We start from the raw sequence: 16,754 nt of genomic DNA, 5'->3' as shown, positions 1-16,754 counted from the left end.
TAAAATAATGTTACATGGCCAACTAAATTCAATTGGGGTTAAGTGATTTGCCAAGGGTCCTACAGCTAGGAAATAAATATCTGAGGCCAGGTTTGAACCCAGGACCTCCTATCACTAGGCCTGGTTCTCTATCCACTAACTTACCCAGCTGCCCCTTTATAATGGTTTTGAGAAAATTATTTAAACTTGCTCAGTCATAGTTTCTTCATTCAGAAAATAAGGATAATGTCTCTATTTGAGTCATTGTAAGATTTTTTCATTTTTGCTTTGCCAGTGCCTAACAGAATACTTCCCTAGTAGGTACATGCTAAGTGTTTCTTGAAAAAGTAAAGGAGATAAAGTTCAAAGAAATATTAGAGTTTCTTTCTGTAACACCTTTGATTAATGGATAAAAAGAACTAAGTGTAAAACCCTTGTTCATCTCAACCAGATTGCTCCCGTAATTTTTCATCCAGGGGAGGTAGCCTTGGGTCCTAAAAGATTAAGCCAATGAGGCACAAGCACTGAAAGGTCTTGGATTGTTCAGTCAGACCCCAAACCAGATGACAAACTTTTAAAGACAGTTAATAAGAAGGATGCATACTGGTGCAGCCTTAGCAGTGTCACTGTTACGCTATTCAGATCCATGTTGCTATGACTCAGAATACCCAGTTCCTTAGAAATAAGATGATGGAACCTCTCCTTGGCGTACATTTTCAATCTTTCCCTTAATAAAGAAAATAAGGGAGAATGAAAGCGAGGAACCATAATGGGCTACATTGTCACCTTAACTTACAGATGATTGGAAGGAACCAAAAGACCATGACAGACAAACGATTTCTTCAATGCCACATAGAACGAGAGGCTGAGCCCTTCTGAAAGGTCTAACAACTTTAAGAAAAACAAGAAAGCTTCAACAAATCCTTTTTAGGGTTAGATTTATATACCCCGCCCCAAAAGACAGACACTTCATGAGAACCCTGGAGGGAACCCCAAACTACACTCTGATACAATAAGATGACACAGAGAATGCTATGGTGCTCTTTATAAAATGTGAGGGGTATACACGCAGCAAAAGCTGCTGAAGTTTATTCATCCAACCATAATACATACAATAAAGAATTCTAATTTTGTACGTCATTTACATTAGCAGTAGAAAAAAAAAGGAACGGTGAATGAAATGCGAGGTTTAAAGTGCTGAGATGAGACAATCACAAGTAGCAAGTCTGCTGCAAGGAGATGGAAGGAAAGCATCTCAACAATAGACTTGAGTAAATTATGTTACATGGCATTTACAAATAATTTACAAACCTGAAGAAAAGCCATTATGCCTCCTCCCAATGTTCAATACTGCATGTCTTAGGCAAGAGGTTTCTGGCTAAGGAGAGACTCACAGACCATAGGAAATGTGGGCTGATTTCCTTCTGGTAGAGCATATGAGATGCAGTCTAGGAAATGAAAACCCTGATCAGTCTCATGTTGCAGGAGTTCATGAAAACTGGTATTTATGGACTGTAAAGTGGCATACTCTCAGCAGCATGGAGACTATAAATACATCCTTTACAATATTTATATATACATATATACACACACATGAACATATATACATACATATAAAAAAATCTGCCCCAACCAATTAGAGTGTGTTTCAACAGTCAGTAGAACAGGAGTTTTGTTTTCTGAAACACACATAGACACAAACAAAAAAAAAATGAGGCATTTCCTTTTCAGTTCTGCCTTGCACACAAACCATTTTCCTCTGCATTTACATCCATATATCCAAGGTATTGTAAAATAATGTTATGTGGACAACCAGAGATTTGTTTTTTAAGCAGAAGAATTGGAGTAGACCAGCTAAGGTCAAAGCCTGCATAGTGGAAGGCTAGGTCCCAGAGAATCTCAGATTATATAAAGAGTATTGGCTGAATTAATAGCTGGAAAAAATGTCATATTTACCATTTCTTTAAAAAACAGTAAAAAATATGTGTAACGTAGAGAAGTTCTTAAAAAACAGAAAGAGTTCCCCCATACCTTTTTTTTTGGTAGAAAAAGAAATGATGAATATTTTCAGTTTGTATTTTCTTCTGGGGGTGAAAATTAGCTCATTTTCATTCAAGGACAACCAAAGAGCTTCACCCCAAAACAACAGTTACCTTGGTATTATAGACAGGTAAGATCATATTTAACTTTACAAATATGTTTAAATGTGAATCCTAGTAACAAAAAATAGTTATGTATCAAAGTGGTATCAAATTGTCTTTTTTTTTTTTGTAAACACAGTGATTCTTGATTAGAGGCCAAAGTACCACACACACAAAAAAATGGCCACCAAATAATTCCCTTAAAAAAAGTTGTAGAAGATAAAATAGTCCTGTCTCTAAACTGTTGGGTCAATGAGTTGTTCATTTCTTGAGTGATCAGCTTCAAAAGGATGCATATTCTTGCAGAAGAAAACAAAAGCAGAATGACTGGATCGAAGCATCATTTCTAGTTATTTATAACAAGACACTGTCAACCAAGGAAAAGTGTCTGGGAAAGAATGTTCATTGGGAGTATGATTAGTAGCATAAGTTTGCTTAGCCATCCTTTGTACAGAGCTTTATTTTTATTGGGATATTCACCACTGTCCATTTCTTCCAATGTGGCATGATTGAACTGGTGTCTCCGTGAGGACTGGAATATATACATTAGGGAATGAGTTGTGGAATCAAGAGTAGAGATGAGAAGTCCCACTTGAGAACATTTCCTCTTATTCTCACACCACCTGTTGTTCTACAAACAGCTCAAGAGTTTTCCCAGTAAGTTATTTTCATATCCTCCAACTCATCTTCTGAATCTCTTCTATTTTAAAAGAAACTTCTCCTTCTCTAAACTAAGTAAATTCCAAGCACGACAAAACTGGACATGATGGTTTTCCCTCCTGCAATTTGGCCTTCAGAAGTTTGCACATGGTTTTCAGGAATCGTAACCAGTAAGCCCTTAGTGGTTACCCTTTGATGTCTGAAAAGGTGGCATTGCAACTCTCACTACAGCTTGAGGAGGAGCTCAGAAAGGTGGAACCAGTGCCAGATTCTAGAGAAAAGGGAAAATGATGAGAAGAACAAACAGATATTTTAACTGCTTTTGTTTTTTACTTGGCTTTTAAATAGATAGACACATGCTTGGGGAATGGAAAGCAGACAACCCTGGCCATGCAGGCAGTATGGTCTTACCTGAGCTGCTCAAAGACTGAGCAGATTTTGAGTTGCCAATCAATGCCAAAAGGTTGCTCGCTGGTACCCAGCCTTCCTTGCTTGTGGTCAAGTTCTTTACAAACCTAAGAAAGGTGGTGTCTGTCAAATGGTTCTGGTACAAGTGTTTAAAAAATGTCTTAAAAAAGGGAAAAAGCACAGACGACGTTCCTCCTTACCAAAGTCCCTCCTCTCCCTCATGTAGCAATTCTACTATATCTCCGCTTTTCACAGCAAGGGATTCTGGACTTCCTTTTTCATCATGGTCGGCCACAACTGTATATTTGCCAGGAACCTAAAGTTTTGGAAGAAGGGACAAAAAAGGAATGAAGAAAGAGAGCATCAACAACAAATTATTTGCTCCTGTGTATATGAGTAGGAAAACATTGTCTTTTGACATTATAAACTATGGGGGGCATCTAGGTGACTCAGTGGACTGAGAGCCAAGCCTAGAGGTGGGAGGTCCTAGGTTCAAATCTGGCCTCAGACAATTCTTATCTGTGTGACCCTGGGCAAGTCGCTTAACCCCCATTGCCTAGCCCTTACCACTCTTCTGCCTTGGAACCAATACACAGTATTGATTCTAAGACACAAGGTAAGGGTTTAAAAAAAACAAACAAACCAATATATAAACTATGGGTATCTAGATGGCAAAGTGGATAAGATGTTGGGTTTGGAGTCAGGAAGATCTAGGTTCAAATGTGGCCTCTTCCCAGCTGTGTGACCCTGGGCAAGTCACTTGACCCCCATTGCCTAGCCCTGACCACTCTTCTGTCCTGGAGCCAATACACAGTATTGACTCCAAGATGGAAGGTAAGGGTTTAAAAGAAAATGTGGCCTCAAACAGTGTAAAAGCTATGTGACCTTGGGCATATCATTTAATCCTTTTTGCCTCAGTTTCATCATCTGTAAAATGAATTGGAGAAAGAAATAGTAAATCACTCCAGTTTCTTTGCCAAGAAAATCCTAAATGGGGTCACAAAGTATCACACACGACTGAAATGATTGAACAACAACAAATTACACATATATGTATATATATGTAATATAAAGCATGTATACACACACGCCTATTGAGAGGTGATTGATTGGTAGGTATTTAATGAGCAGCTACACCTGTGATAGGGTATGGAGCCAGAAAAGACTTTGAGAGTCTGGTCCTCAGAGACAGCAGAGTAAAGGTTGGACTCTAAGTCGAAGCTTTGTGAAAGAATGAATATAAGAAAACATAAATGAAAGAAAGACTATAAGGCAGTATAAGATTTTGTGGACCAGGTCCTATAGGTACCAAGAAGGGACTGAAGGGGAATCTGGAAGATGAGGGAGTTGAAGTCATCACTAGGAGGAAATGCGTGAGGGTGGAATCTTCTCATTTTTATAAACTTCAAACACCCGATCAAAGGAGACAGTAACTATAATGCACTCAGTCCAGTGCCTGGTGCGTAGTAGGCACGATAGAAATGTGAGCTGTCCTTATTATAAATTCTTGCTATGAAGCATTAATGAGCCACATTTGAAGACCTTTTTGGTTCCAACAAATTACTCCAATTGACTACAAAAATGCACATTTCTCCTCATGAATAAATCCGATGACAGTTTTTCCTTGCAGCTGACCTGAACTATGACATACTACTTAGAAGAAAGACCTGTATTCCAAACAACCTTGTGGGTCTGTGCAGGTCTTCTCTGCTTTATAAAAACTCAGCACATGTCATTTACCAAAAAGAAGGTGTAATTTGCATTAGAAAATAGCAGCTCTTTGGAATTTAAGGCTTTCATTGAAAAACTCCTTGGCAGAGATGCTGCTCAGAGGGCTGAGAAACTCTCTTCTCCAGTGTTAGTGATTACACAGTCTCATGAACGTGTCATCCTTTCTCATGTGATTTATCAGATTGTCAACCAGGAGACTGGATTCAGATGCTCAAAATTGGGCTTGGGTAAATTTTTTCAGGAGTATATCTCCGAAATACAGGGAAGTTCGCCTGTTTCATGCCACAATCAGAAAGAAAATGCTTTATCGGGCTTACCAGTTTCCTGAGTCCTGCTCCACCTTCTTCCTCTGCATCTGATGAATTCAGGGGATCCTCAGCGCTTGACCAGCCATCATTGTCTTCAGAGGCATCAAGTGAATGGGAAGTTTTAGTCCAACCTGATAAAGAAGTAAAGAACTTAGAACTAACACTTTACACACAAGACACCAATGTTGGGGAAAAAAGGTAGGCGGGATTTTATAGCCCCACATGAACTGGATCAATATGAACTCATATTTCTAAAGAATTTTAAGAACTATCAAGTATTTTTCACATAACAACTTTGAAGTAGGTAAAGTATCATTATCTCCAACTTACAGATGAAGAAACTGAGGCTCAGACAGATAAAAGGATATGTCCAGAGTCATGCAACTAGCAAGAGTCGGAGACATAATATGAATCATTTCAGCTTTCCTGACTTCAAGTTGTACCATGTCCATGTAGGCATAGCATTTATGAGCAAAACTTTGGAGTTCAAAAAACTTGACACACATATATCTTTCCCAAATTCTGTTATGTATTGTGTCTCTCTATGACCTCAGATTTCAGAAATATCTGGCACAAGTTGTTTAGAGCCCAGTTGTAAAAATAAATACTGGGCAAATAAGAATTAAAAGCTGACAGATGCTACCATCTGCCAAGCAAGCACAATGGAGAGAAATTCATTCCAGATCTCTTCTTCATGCCATACTATCTATTTGGGGACCCTGCAAAATTGCATCTGTTCTCTATAAGGAAAGGAAGGAGATCCTTTTCTAGCAGCAGGGATTTCTCTACGAGTCTGCTTTGATGAACACGAGTAACACTAGTGACAATTCACCAGGGACACCTGGGATAGCAATACTTCTGGCTTACATTGGCGATGTATAAGGAAAAGAAAGAGACCATTTGGGGCATCTGCTTTTAAAAAACCATCATATATCAGTCAGAACTGGGGGAAGAAAACAGTAATTTTTCTAATCTAGTACATTAATTTTTTAAAAATCCGATGAAGGACAAAGCAAGCATTTGTGCTATTTTTTTCTTTTTGGACCATGATTTCATTGAAGTTGAAAACTACCATTAGCAAAGAAGATCAGCATCTACTTAATGAGAGAATGGCCTGGACATTAAGTGGTTAAATGACTTATTCAGGGTAACATAGTCAGTGTGGGTCAGAGGCAGGACTTGAGCCGAACCCTCTTGACTTTGAGGCTGTTTTCTATTTGAAAACCAGTGGTTTTCAAAGGGTGGTTCATGGACCCCTGGGGGACTCTGAAACTCTTGCAGGGTATCTATGGGGTCAAAACCATTTTCATAATATTAAGATGTTATTTCACTACTAAAGTAGACCTCCTCTTTTCAATTACATATCTAAGGCCAGATTTTCTTCATATATTTCAACCAAAGCACTCTTCTCACAATACACTGAACATCACTGTCTTCCATTAAGTCAGATTTGCGAAAACAGGTAAAACAAAGCCATCTTCTTAAAAAATGTTTTTTTGTTTTGGAAAATGAGGTTAAAATGATACTTATATATTATATAATGGGTCTACACAATGGGCTTATAATTATTTAAAAATGAATTAATAAATATTTTTAGAATTTCAGCTTAAATTTTGAATATAGGTAATATAAATAGATAAAACCCATATAAACAAAAGTTCTCTGGACCTTTAATAATTTGTTATAGTTGGGTGGCTCAGTGGATTGAAAGCTAGAGATGGGAGGTCCTTTGTTCAAATCTGGCAAAACTGGACAGCAGCTTTCTTGTTGGCAATAAAAGTGAAATGACTGCTAATTGGGTAGTCCCTTTTGTTGGAGAAGGGGGTGTTTCATTTGTAATAATTTCTTTTGTAAAATGTTTCCACACTGGAGCTCAAGGCACTTTTTATGCACTAGTGACCAATCTTATTTTATGCAAAAGTCTATAAGAATCTGACATTTCCTAGTTGTGTATCCCTGGGAAAGTCACTTACCCCCCATTCCCTAGCCTTACTGCTCTTTTGCCTTAGTACCAATACACAGTATTGTCTCTAAAAATGGAAGGTAAGGGTTTAAAAAATACTAATTTATCAGAGTGTAAAAGGATCCTGAGCCCCCCAAAATTGGAGAACTGTTGATCTATACTATATTACCTCCATAATGAGTCAATGTACCCCAAAATAGACAATTACTACATATGGATATATATGTGTATTTTAATGTCTATACCCACTCACACATATATAACACTTGGTTAAGTGTATGTGTGTATGCATCTTGTTTTTATTGCTGAGATTTTAGGATAGGGAAACCACAAATATAAATAGACATCAAGAAGTCCAGATAGCCTTGTAAGAGAAATCCATTCTCTGTTACCAAATTTACACTGATCCTGTGGGAGTAAGAGCCATACCATGTCACAGGGCCATGCTCCTCATGATTGGGAATAAGCAGACATGAGAAGCAAAGCCATTCCAGTTTCTTGACCCAACCAGAATATGCAGCATGCATTTCCCAAATTATACTCCAGTCCTGTGGGCAGCCTGATTTTCACTGGCTGCAAGCAACTAAAAATAGCCAAACACAAATATTTTTGGAAAGTTGGTAGGGAACAGAGTTGGCCGAAGCTCAACACTCCATAAGAGTCCAGCTTTTAATCTTAGTGAAAATCATGGCTTTAAACAGGAGGTTAAAAGATCCCTTTGTGCAAGTAAAGAGGGGAAAGATAAATGGGGAGAAAAAGAAACCTCATTCCTGCTTACTCTCTCCTTTCATTTGGCTAGCTGTCCGCAGAGTGTCTTAAGTAAGCAAACGAAGCATTCTAAATAGTCTACTTAGAGCCAGAAAGAGCCATAGCTATGTCCAATGCCATCCCAATGCATACCAGGACTGGACAGCAATATCTGGGGGCAGGGGCAGGGCCAGGCAGGTCCTGGACTTTACCTTTCCTGGGCTGGGCTGTTGGGGCCAAGTTAGATGAGCTGAACCACCTGGCCCTGGTCAGGGTTACTACTGAGCTTGCATCTGTGAAAGAACTGGGAATCATGAGTTTTTCTAGGATAAATCTTAGTATAATTTAACATGCTTTAGGGAGTCTACTTTTGGGAAGAGCAACAATTAGTGAAATGCCAAGACAAAGCATTAAGTGGAAATCTATCACTTCTCTTAACACTTCCATTGAGACCTGCCCATAAAAAGGCAGGCTAAGAGGACTGGATTAATAAATAAATCTAATTAAATCTAATAGCTTTCCTTTTCTTACCTGTCTCAACCAAGTTTGGTTATTAAATATTTTTGAGCATGGGACTCCTTGACAAAACTGGACAGCAACTTCATAGCTGGCAATAAAATAGAAAAGACTGCTAATTGGGTGGTCCCTTTTGCTGGAGAAAGGGGTGTTTCATTTGTAATAAGCTCTTATGTAAAAAGTTCAAGGCACTTTTTATGTACAAGTGTGACTAATCTTATTTCATTCACAAGTCTATAGGAGTCTGACAGCATTTTTCAAAGATAAAATTACTGGTTGGACCTAAAGTGGAGCACTTGTTTTTCTGATGCCAAAATCTCTGCTTATAGCACATTCTATTACTGGCCCTGAGAATATATGTTGCTGCCAAATGTCCTCTGGACAAACCTTCTTTAACAGACCCCTGGAAGCTGTCACGACATTAAAATAGAGAAGCAAGGAAACAAATATATAAAGGCTGACATTCAAAAATCCCTAGAAAGTAATAAATATGAAAGAATGTTACATAAAAACATTCCTAGGGTAGTTTTCGCAGAAACTGCTAAAGTCCTATGACTTATATACTTAACCTAGGGAAACTTTTAGTAGAATGGGGCTTTAAATAAAGGAAGGGACCAAATAAGTCTGTGCCATCTCTAATTTCTGTAGCATCTCTTTTTAAGGTACAAATGGAAGAAACTGACTGGATAAGAAGGGATTTAACTGAGCTTGGGTTTTGGCTAGAAGAGCATTAAGTAATAGGGCTTATAGTTAGTGTCAATTCTAGCCTTACAATTGGATGAAAAAGATGAAAAAAATTATTTGTTTTCTCCAGATAACTTATTAAGAATTGTTTAATAAACATAAATAGGCATGTACAAGAAAATAGAAGGATTGGAATGGACTCTTTTTTTCCTCCCTACTGCTTATGTCACTCTGTGACAATTTGTTTTGGATGCTCAGGAAAGCTGGAATGTATTGATAGATTAATAAGTAGAAAGTTCTCAACCTGAACCCTAGGATGTCTCCGGAGGCTAGGAATATCTTGGTTTGGGACAGAATGGGCCAGACTTAAGTTCTAGGGAAAACCTGGCTTAATAGCAGAACTGATGATATTGTGCCGAATGGAACTGAAGTCATCTTGTGTTTTTTTGATGACATAACTAGAACTTTATGGTTATAAACACATGTGAAGTTTTTTGTTGGCAGGGAAGGAAGTGTTAAGTTCACACAAGGCAATAGCTGACAACGAATACAGAAGAGAAATCTGAAGTGCCTTGCAGGCTTCTCTGATTGGACGAGAAAATGGATTATAATTTTGTGTACAAAAAATGACATCACTCTACCTCTTAAACCAAAAGGAGTTGGATCACTCTTAACTTCATGTCGCTTAGCTTTTTTGTCAGGACTGGTAGGAGAAGCTGCAGTAGGAGGAACAGGCAAAAAAAAAAAACCAAAACAACAAAACAAAAACACAGAAGAGAGATAATGAAGAATAGGAGGGAGAACTATTAGGGAGTTTGAGTTCATTCTAGAGTGGGATGCAGATTTCCTTTAGACGTTTGTTTCCAATGAAGTCTTACTCTGATGTCTCCTTATGGGATGACTCTTTAGATTCTCAAAAGTCACTGAGAAAATGATGCATTGATTTTGGCAGGTCTGACTAAACTAAAAATGTGTTAGAGCAGGGGCCCTGTGTACTAGCCTCACTGAGTTTCTATAGAGGTTCCTTTCTCCAGGGTTGAGCACGAGAGGACTGATTTTCTTGGCCAGAGAATCTTAGAAAGATGTACTGAAGGGTGGAGGAGGTTTCAATCTGCTTTGGTGGAAAAAAAGTATTCAGGCCCCTGAGCTTTGGAATTCTTGATCAAGGCAGATCTGGAAAAATGGGTCTAGGAAACACAGGATGTAATTGCAAAACTATCATGAGAATGAAAAGTATAAACAAATAATGCACTAAAGGAAGGCGATCATTTTCAGCAGAATATAAGCTCCTTGATGGCAGGAGCTATTTCATATTTCTAGTGCCTGTAAATTTCATTGAATGCAACTCAATTTCCACAGGGAGCTTATGGAAACGAGTCTTTATTTTATGATCAAACAGGTATGATTTTTAAGAAAAACAAAACAATGATGTTTTTTAAAGGTAGAAAAATTAAACAGGATTTTAAGTTGTTACAATTATTTTTTCTTTTTGGCAAAGGGAACTAACTATATGGAAACCTGGTCTTGGTAAGGGGGTTACTGCTGTATCTCATCCCTTAACAGTAGGACACAGAGTTCCTGCAAAGGCAAGCATGGAATATTACTACTATTTCTCTCTCAATTGTATGGAATTGAATTACCCAGAATGCTCAGTAAAGACTCAGAGCAGTTGAATTTCCTGGTGACATGAGGCTCATCATTTATCAGAAAAGAACAATTATGATAGGAAAAGTTAATAAAAGACCTACCAGGAAAAAAAAAAGAGTTTAGGACCAAAAAAGCAAAATGAAACCAAGAGTTTCTAGGCAAGTTTTCTTTTGGAACACTTTTCTTTTTCAAAAAGGGAGTTTAAAAATCATTTTTGTAAATATTTAACACTGTAGGTTATTATTTAATGCTGATATATTTCAGACATCTGAGCTTCAATAAATGAAAAGGTAATTGGGCTTAAAATTTCTTTTTAAGTCTCATATGCTACCAAAGGACAAGGAAGACAGACAACATGTACATACAATACACCAAGGATCTGCTGCACAAGTACGATGTGATGGGTACAAGCGGGAAAGAGTCCAAGTACGGGTAGTGTTTACCTTTCTGACTTTTGAGGTTAGCAAAGCCCTGCAGTGTAAAGCGCTTTTTGGACAGAGCAGAGCTTTCTGAGGTAGAGCTAGTTACTGTGTCATCTATAAAGGAAAAGAGAGAGACAAAGAAAATGGAGAGAAGACACAAAACCCCAAGTAAATGAGAGAGCTCTGAGTTCAGGGTTAGAGACAGTCATACAGACAGTAGAGGTGGATTCAAGAAAGAGTGAGGACTGTGGCTTACTATTACTGTTTAGATATCTATCTATAGTCAAAGCATTCTCAGGGGTAAATTCAGGGCTGTGAGCCCAGTTCCAGGGGAGCATCAGGTTCCAGGAAGCTTCTTTTTTGTTTGTTTTTTCTTTCTTTCTTTTTTTTTCAGAAAGCTTTTTTTTTTAATGGGGTTAAAGGAAATATTAACTGGCTTAATGAAAGCAGACCTGGGGCAACAGGAGAAGCCTGAGAGTTATCTGCGTAAACACTGCTTTGTAATAAAAAATAGTGAATTTCTAAGTTGAATGTTCCATTTAACTCAGTAACTGGACACAGTTGCTAGATGTGTATCTGTGAGTACACAGAATGGATGCAGGCAACCTCACCTTTGCTTTTGTCTGGGTTCTTCGGCACAGATGCTGAACTGACATATCCCTCCAGGCTTGCAGGATCGGTTTTTCTTTCTTCTAATTTTTTAATACTCTTTGTTTGATTTTTTGAGGGACTGATGGGTGAGGAAAATGATAACAATAATGAATAATAATAATAATGATTTTATTATTTTGTAGTCACTCAGGATTTCTCTTGAGGATCTTGGGATACTGGATGCTTTTATTTTATTTATTTAAGTTTATGTAATTACTTATTTTAGAATATTTTCCCATGGTTACATGATTCATTTTCTTTCCCTTCCCTCCTCCCTTCCCCCTCCCAGAGCCAATGAGCAATTCTATTGGTTTTTACATGTATCATTGTTCAAAATACTGGATGTTTTAAACTTCTTCTCTATTTTATACCTCAGCAACATTTTCTTGTTGAGTTATGAATGCTTCTGTGGATAAAGCATCAGAAAATACTACCAGCTAGTAGAGTCTCCTCTCTCTCAAAAAACATGGTTTTGGGGGGCAGCTGGGTGGCTCAGTAGATTGAGATCCAGGCCTAGAGACAAGAGGTCCTGGATTCAAATCTACCTCAGACAGTTCCTAGCTGTGTGACCCAGGGCAAGCCACTTAATCCCCACTGCCTAGCCCTTACTGTTCTTCTGCCTTGGAACCAATACATATATTGATTCTAAGACAGGAGGTAACACATACTTTTTGGGATAAATGCTGCCAAGGTTGAAGTTTTGGTTTGAGGAGGAGTGAGTGAGACAGAGTAGGAATTTGGGCACAGATACTTGGAGGAATCAGTGAAGGGTTCATGCATAAGATAGTGCTTGAGCTGCTTCTTTGGAAGATAGACTCTAAAACTAGAGATAAGGAGGAAACATATTCTAGAAATGGGAAAACCAGTCAAAAGCACAGAGATGGAGAAGAGCAGACAGAAAGCCAATTACACTGAATCTCGAAGGGCAGGAGGAGGAAATAGATTGGAGCCACATTGTAGAGGGCTTTAAAGCGAGACACATTTTATATTTTACTCTAGAGGCAATTAGAAACTGAAAGAGTTGGATTCCTTTGATCATAGTATGTAAGATAAATGAGTGTGGGGAGAGACTTGGCCGAGGGGGTTGCCATAATGTAGTCAAGAAAGTTAAAGTTGTAGGAATGGAGAGAAGCCATCAGACTGAAGGGTAGAAATGGTAGATGACTGCCACTAGCACCTTCCAGTCTGGACCTACGGAGATGACCCTCCTCTCCACTTTCCTTGGGAGAGTTGGGACATGAAGCTTTGGAACAGCAGCCTAGACCTGAGCTGTACTGATTGGCAAGTAAGTACAAGCCAGAGGCATGTAGGAGAGCAGACTGTTCAACTTTCAGGGGGAGCATTTACATCTCAGAAATCAGCTAATGCTGCCAATTAGGGTCTGATTTACTGTTTTGTTGATTGTCTAGACTTAAGAAAATGATGGCAAAATGTTAATAAAGCAGATTAAACTTAAAATTGTGTCCTGCCAAAAAATGAAAAAAGAAAGAAAGAAATGGTAGGTGTCAAACACCATCCTGGTGGAGAATACTCCAGACATAGTATTTTTAGAGTTGGAAGCATTTAGAGATCATCCAGTCCCCTCATGGAAGTATCCTTGTGACCACTCATAGAGTAAAGGGTCAAATGAACAAAATGAGACCCCACTCTGAGACACAAAAGCCGAGCATGCCTGACTGCTCTAAGAAACTGTTGCTTCCTGTGCTGTATTTATGGCCACCCACCTTGTGTTTGAGGATGTGGGCAAAGGCAAGCTCTGAGTCTGCTCCAATGCTCGGTGCTGACTGGCCTCTGTAAGGAAGGAGAAACACAAGGCAGAGCTTGCATGGGTGTGACTTTTTGGAGATTTTTTTTTTGTAGTGAGAAATTAAGAAGAAAATTTATTGTTATTAAAAGTATAAATCATCCGGGTGCGCAGAGTGCTGGAAAAAGAATTATTTACCTCTGCAAGCCTGGAGCTGACTGGTTAAGACTTTCCGGATTTCATTTACCCAAGTTGCTTTAATTTCAGGAGTTGGAGCCTGCCAAGACAGTGAAAAGTCAGCATGTAAGCAATGAATCTCCTTTGGACAATAAACTCTAGTTTTCTTCCTTTAACTACATATGCAAAGATGTAACCTTAGCATCTTTAGATCATCTGAAGGGAATGACAATATAAGAGTAAAAAAGGAGTGGGATGATGGGATTGGTGGGAATGGGTCGGTGTCTGAATCCAGGGTACCCACTAGTATCATTTTTTTTCTGGTAGCAAATGATACCATCCCTTTTGTTCTTTCCAAATGAATGCTAGAAATGGATAGGTCCTGGACAAGTTATTCAACTATTTAATCCAAGTTTCTTGCTAGGAAAATAAGAAATAGAGTAATTTTCCTTTTGCAATTGTAGAGAGGCTTAGAAATGCTCAAACTTTGCTAGAACACTTTTCCTTTGCACATGAGAATAGCAATTCAAAATATGGACTCATTAAAAAACAACAACAACACTGGATCTATGATTTTTGAAGTAAGAACTCTTTCTACTAATATAGGCTGTCATCTTTTCCTTCTCTTTTTTTTTAAACCCTCAACTTCCATCTTAGAATCAATCCTGTGTATTGGTGCCAAAGGAGAGGAGAAGTAAGGGCGAGGCTATGGGAGTTAAGTGACTTGTCCAAGGTCACACAGTTAGGAAGTATCTGAAACCAGATTTGAACCCACAACCTCCCGTCTCTCTGGCTCTCAAAATACTGAGCCACCTTGCTGCTCACTACCTTTTCTCTTACTTATAGTTTTTGAGAGAGGTTGATGTAAAAGTTAAAATTAAATCTCAATAATAATATTATATTTTAAGAGATTTATTAATGATCATTAGAAATCAAGGAATAAAGAAGATACAAAATAAAGACCACATTCCCATGTCTGGTTAGCCATTTTTAGTCATCTTCACTCACCACCATCAATGCTGACTCTACATCAGAGAGCGGGAGCCTCCAAAGCCCACGCCCTTTATCCTCTGTCTACAGGAAGTACATAATGACAGGAAGTCAGTGGGCTCTTGGGATATGTAGTTCTTTTTTAGGGTAACAGATTTTCAATTATACATTGGGCAATGAGGGGGTAACTGACTTGACTAGAATCACAGAGCTAGTATGTGTAAGGGATGGGACTTGAGTCCAGGAATTCCTGATTCCCAGGCTGATCCTCTAATAGCACATGGTCTCTCTTATAGAACTCCATACAATGGTAATAATGGCTCAAAGCTAATGGAATTAATAATTCTACATAAATTACAGTGATAATAAATGAGTCATTTGGGGAAACTGAGGAAGAACCCTCCCTCCATTAAAATTTGATTATTCTACTCTTATAAGCTTCTGAATCCAGCCACCATAAATATTTCCCCATGCCTGGAAGGGAGAGATTTGGTCAACAATATGAATTATAGCAGCAGAGTCTTGGACGTCTGGGACTTCTGTAGTTGATAGGGGTAAGGGTGGGCAAGGGGGTCCCTGGAAAGGCATAGTTAAATGAGACTGTTGTCACTCTGTTCTACCTCTGGTGTTGACTCCAGGGGCCGTCCAACCCCTTCCTTTGAAGCCTAGGATTCATTTCTAGGATTCTTTTTCTAGGATTCTAGGATTATTCTAGGATTAATTCTAGGATTCTTATTTCTAGGATTCTTATTCTAGGATTCTTATATTTACATATATCATAATGTATATAAAACATATATTATATTTATAACTAAGAGGAGTCCACGGCTCCATTACAGCCTGCTTAGCATGCTCCTCCAGCTCCTTAGTTATGTTCTCCCTTCCTAGGGGGAGAAGACTGTGTAAAGACTGAATTAGGGTTCCACCATAATAAGGCTCAGCTATGTTTTTTGGAGCCCTGTTTCAGCTGCTGATGGATACAAGGTGAGGAACATGGCTGATTTCTAAAGAGACAAAAAAGTTGAGGACTCCAAGAGACCTTACAAAGCAGCTCAAATTATGGGTGAATCAGAAGTTGGGAAAGGGACCTGTGTTTGTTCTGTCAGGTCCAAGGAGCCCTGATCTCTATGTCTAAAAAGACCCAGATCTTGAGTCAATAAACTGCAGCCTTCACTTAGAAAATAGGCTTAGGCATTCTCAAAGATGGTCATGTAGTGTCCAAGGGTGGTGACTTCATTTTCAGGGTATGGGATACATAAAGTTTATCCCAATGTTTTGGGCCAAAATATCCTGTATAATTTGGATACTTTGGCCCAATACATTGGGAGAAACTTTGTTTGGCTATTCCCCTCATCTAGGTACATCCACAGAGTAACAGGGAGCCTGGGTAGACTCAATAGTTTCTGTCTTCCTAAAGGCTGACTTTTCAGCTTTCCACCCCGTGGGTGTCTCCACTGTCCAGATACTTTGACACGTTTCTGTTTTAGATATATCGTTTTATCAAACACTTTCCACCTACCTGACACCCATTTCCCTGTTTTGCCAAATTCCTGTTAGGAGTGACATGGCTACTCTTACTGCATTTGGGTGTCTAGGCTGAGGGAAACATTATAAAATTCTACACAGGAACAAGAGAGGAAATGAAAATCTTATTTGAAAAACAGTCATTGGCATGCCACCCCCTACCTGTATGATGTAAACTTCTTCCCTTGCATTATACCAGATTTCAAATTTCTTAACATCCCCTTTCACATTCTCTGTGATTCCAACAGCCGTCATCTGGTAAACCCAAGACACAGGGAAGAGGCATAAATACATGCAGGAAATCCGCCATTTTATTAAAAACATACCAAAGAGAGCATTCAGTTCTTAAGATTTCCCCCATCCTTTTAAGTCCTATTCTGACATACCCTAGGGGCAGGGAGATAACTCGATTATAAAACAGAACAAAACAAAACTTATTATTTTTCAATTAAGGAAGAATGC

General features: G+C 38.6%; 1 protein-coding gene across 33 annotated transcripts in view; it reads right to left on the bottom strand.

Annotated features, from left to right (window-relative positions):
• Positions 1-1,017: 1,017 nt before the first annotated feature.
• The window catches only part of MCF2L (MCF.2 cell line derived transforming sequence like), a 394,661-nt gene continuing 378,924 nt past the window's right edge, over positions 1,018-16,754 (bottom strand). For 10 of the 33 annotated variants that reach the window (XM_007501253.3, XM_007501252.3, XM_007501262.3 and 7 more), the window contains 11 exons: positions 16,455-16,547; positions 13,800-13,878; positions 13,582-13,648; positions 11,818-11,936; positions 11,228-11,320; positions 9,779-9,853; positions 8,150-8,230; positions 5,237-5,358; positions 3,389-3,504; positions 3,192-3,295; positions 1,018-3,051 (listed from right to left, as the gene is read on the bottom strand). In XM_007501253.3, the coding sequence (XP_007501315.2) occupies positions 2,966-3,051; positions 3,192-3,295; positions 3,389-3,504; positions 5,237-5,358; positions 8,150-8,230; positions 9,779-9,853; positions 11,228-11,320; positions 11,818-11,936; positions 13,582-13,648; positions 13,800-13,878; positions 16,455-16,547 (1,035 nt within the window). In that variant the 3' untranslated portion in view covers positions 1,018-2,965. The remainder of the gene's footprint in view (positions 3,052-3,191; positions 3,296-3,388; positions 3,505-5,236; positions 5,359-8,149; positions 8,231-9,778; positions 9,854-11,227; positions 11,321-11,817; positions 11,937-13,581; positions 13,649-13,799; positions 13,879-16,454; positions 16,548-16,754) is intronic. The other 23 variants (XM_056806834.1, XM_007501259.3, XM_056806839.1 and 20 more) reach the window with 6 other exon arrangements.

Source organism: Monodelphis domestica, chromosome 8 (assembly GCF_027887165.1).
Source record: "Monodelphis domestica isolate mMonDom1 chromosome 8, mMonDom1.pri, whole genome shotgun sequence".
NCBI lineage: Eukaryota > Metazoa > Chordata > Mammalia > Didelphimorphia > Didelphidae > Monodelphis > Monodelphis domestica.
The sequence above is the reverse complement of the archived record's forward strand: the minus strand, read 5'-3'. Positions and strand labels throughout refer to the sequence as shown.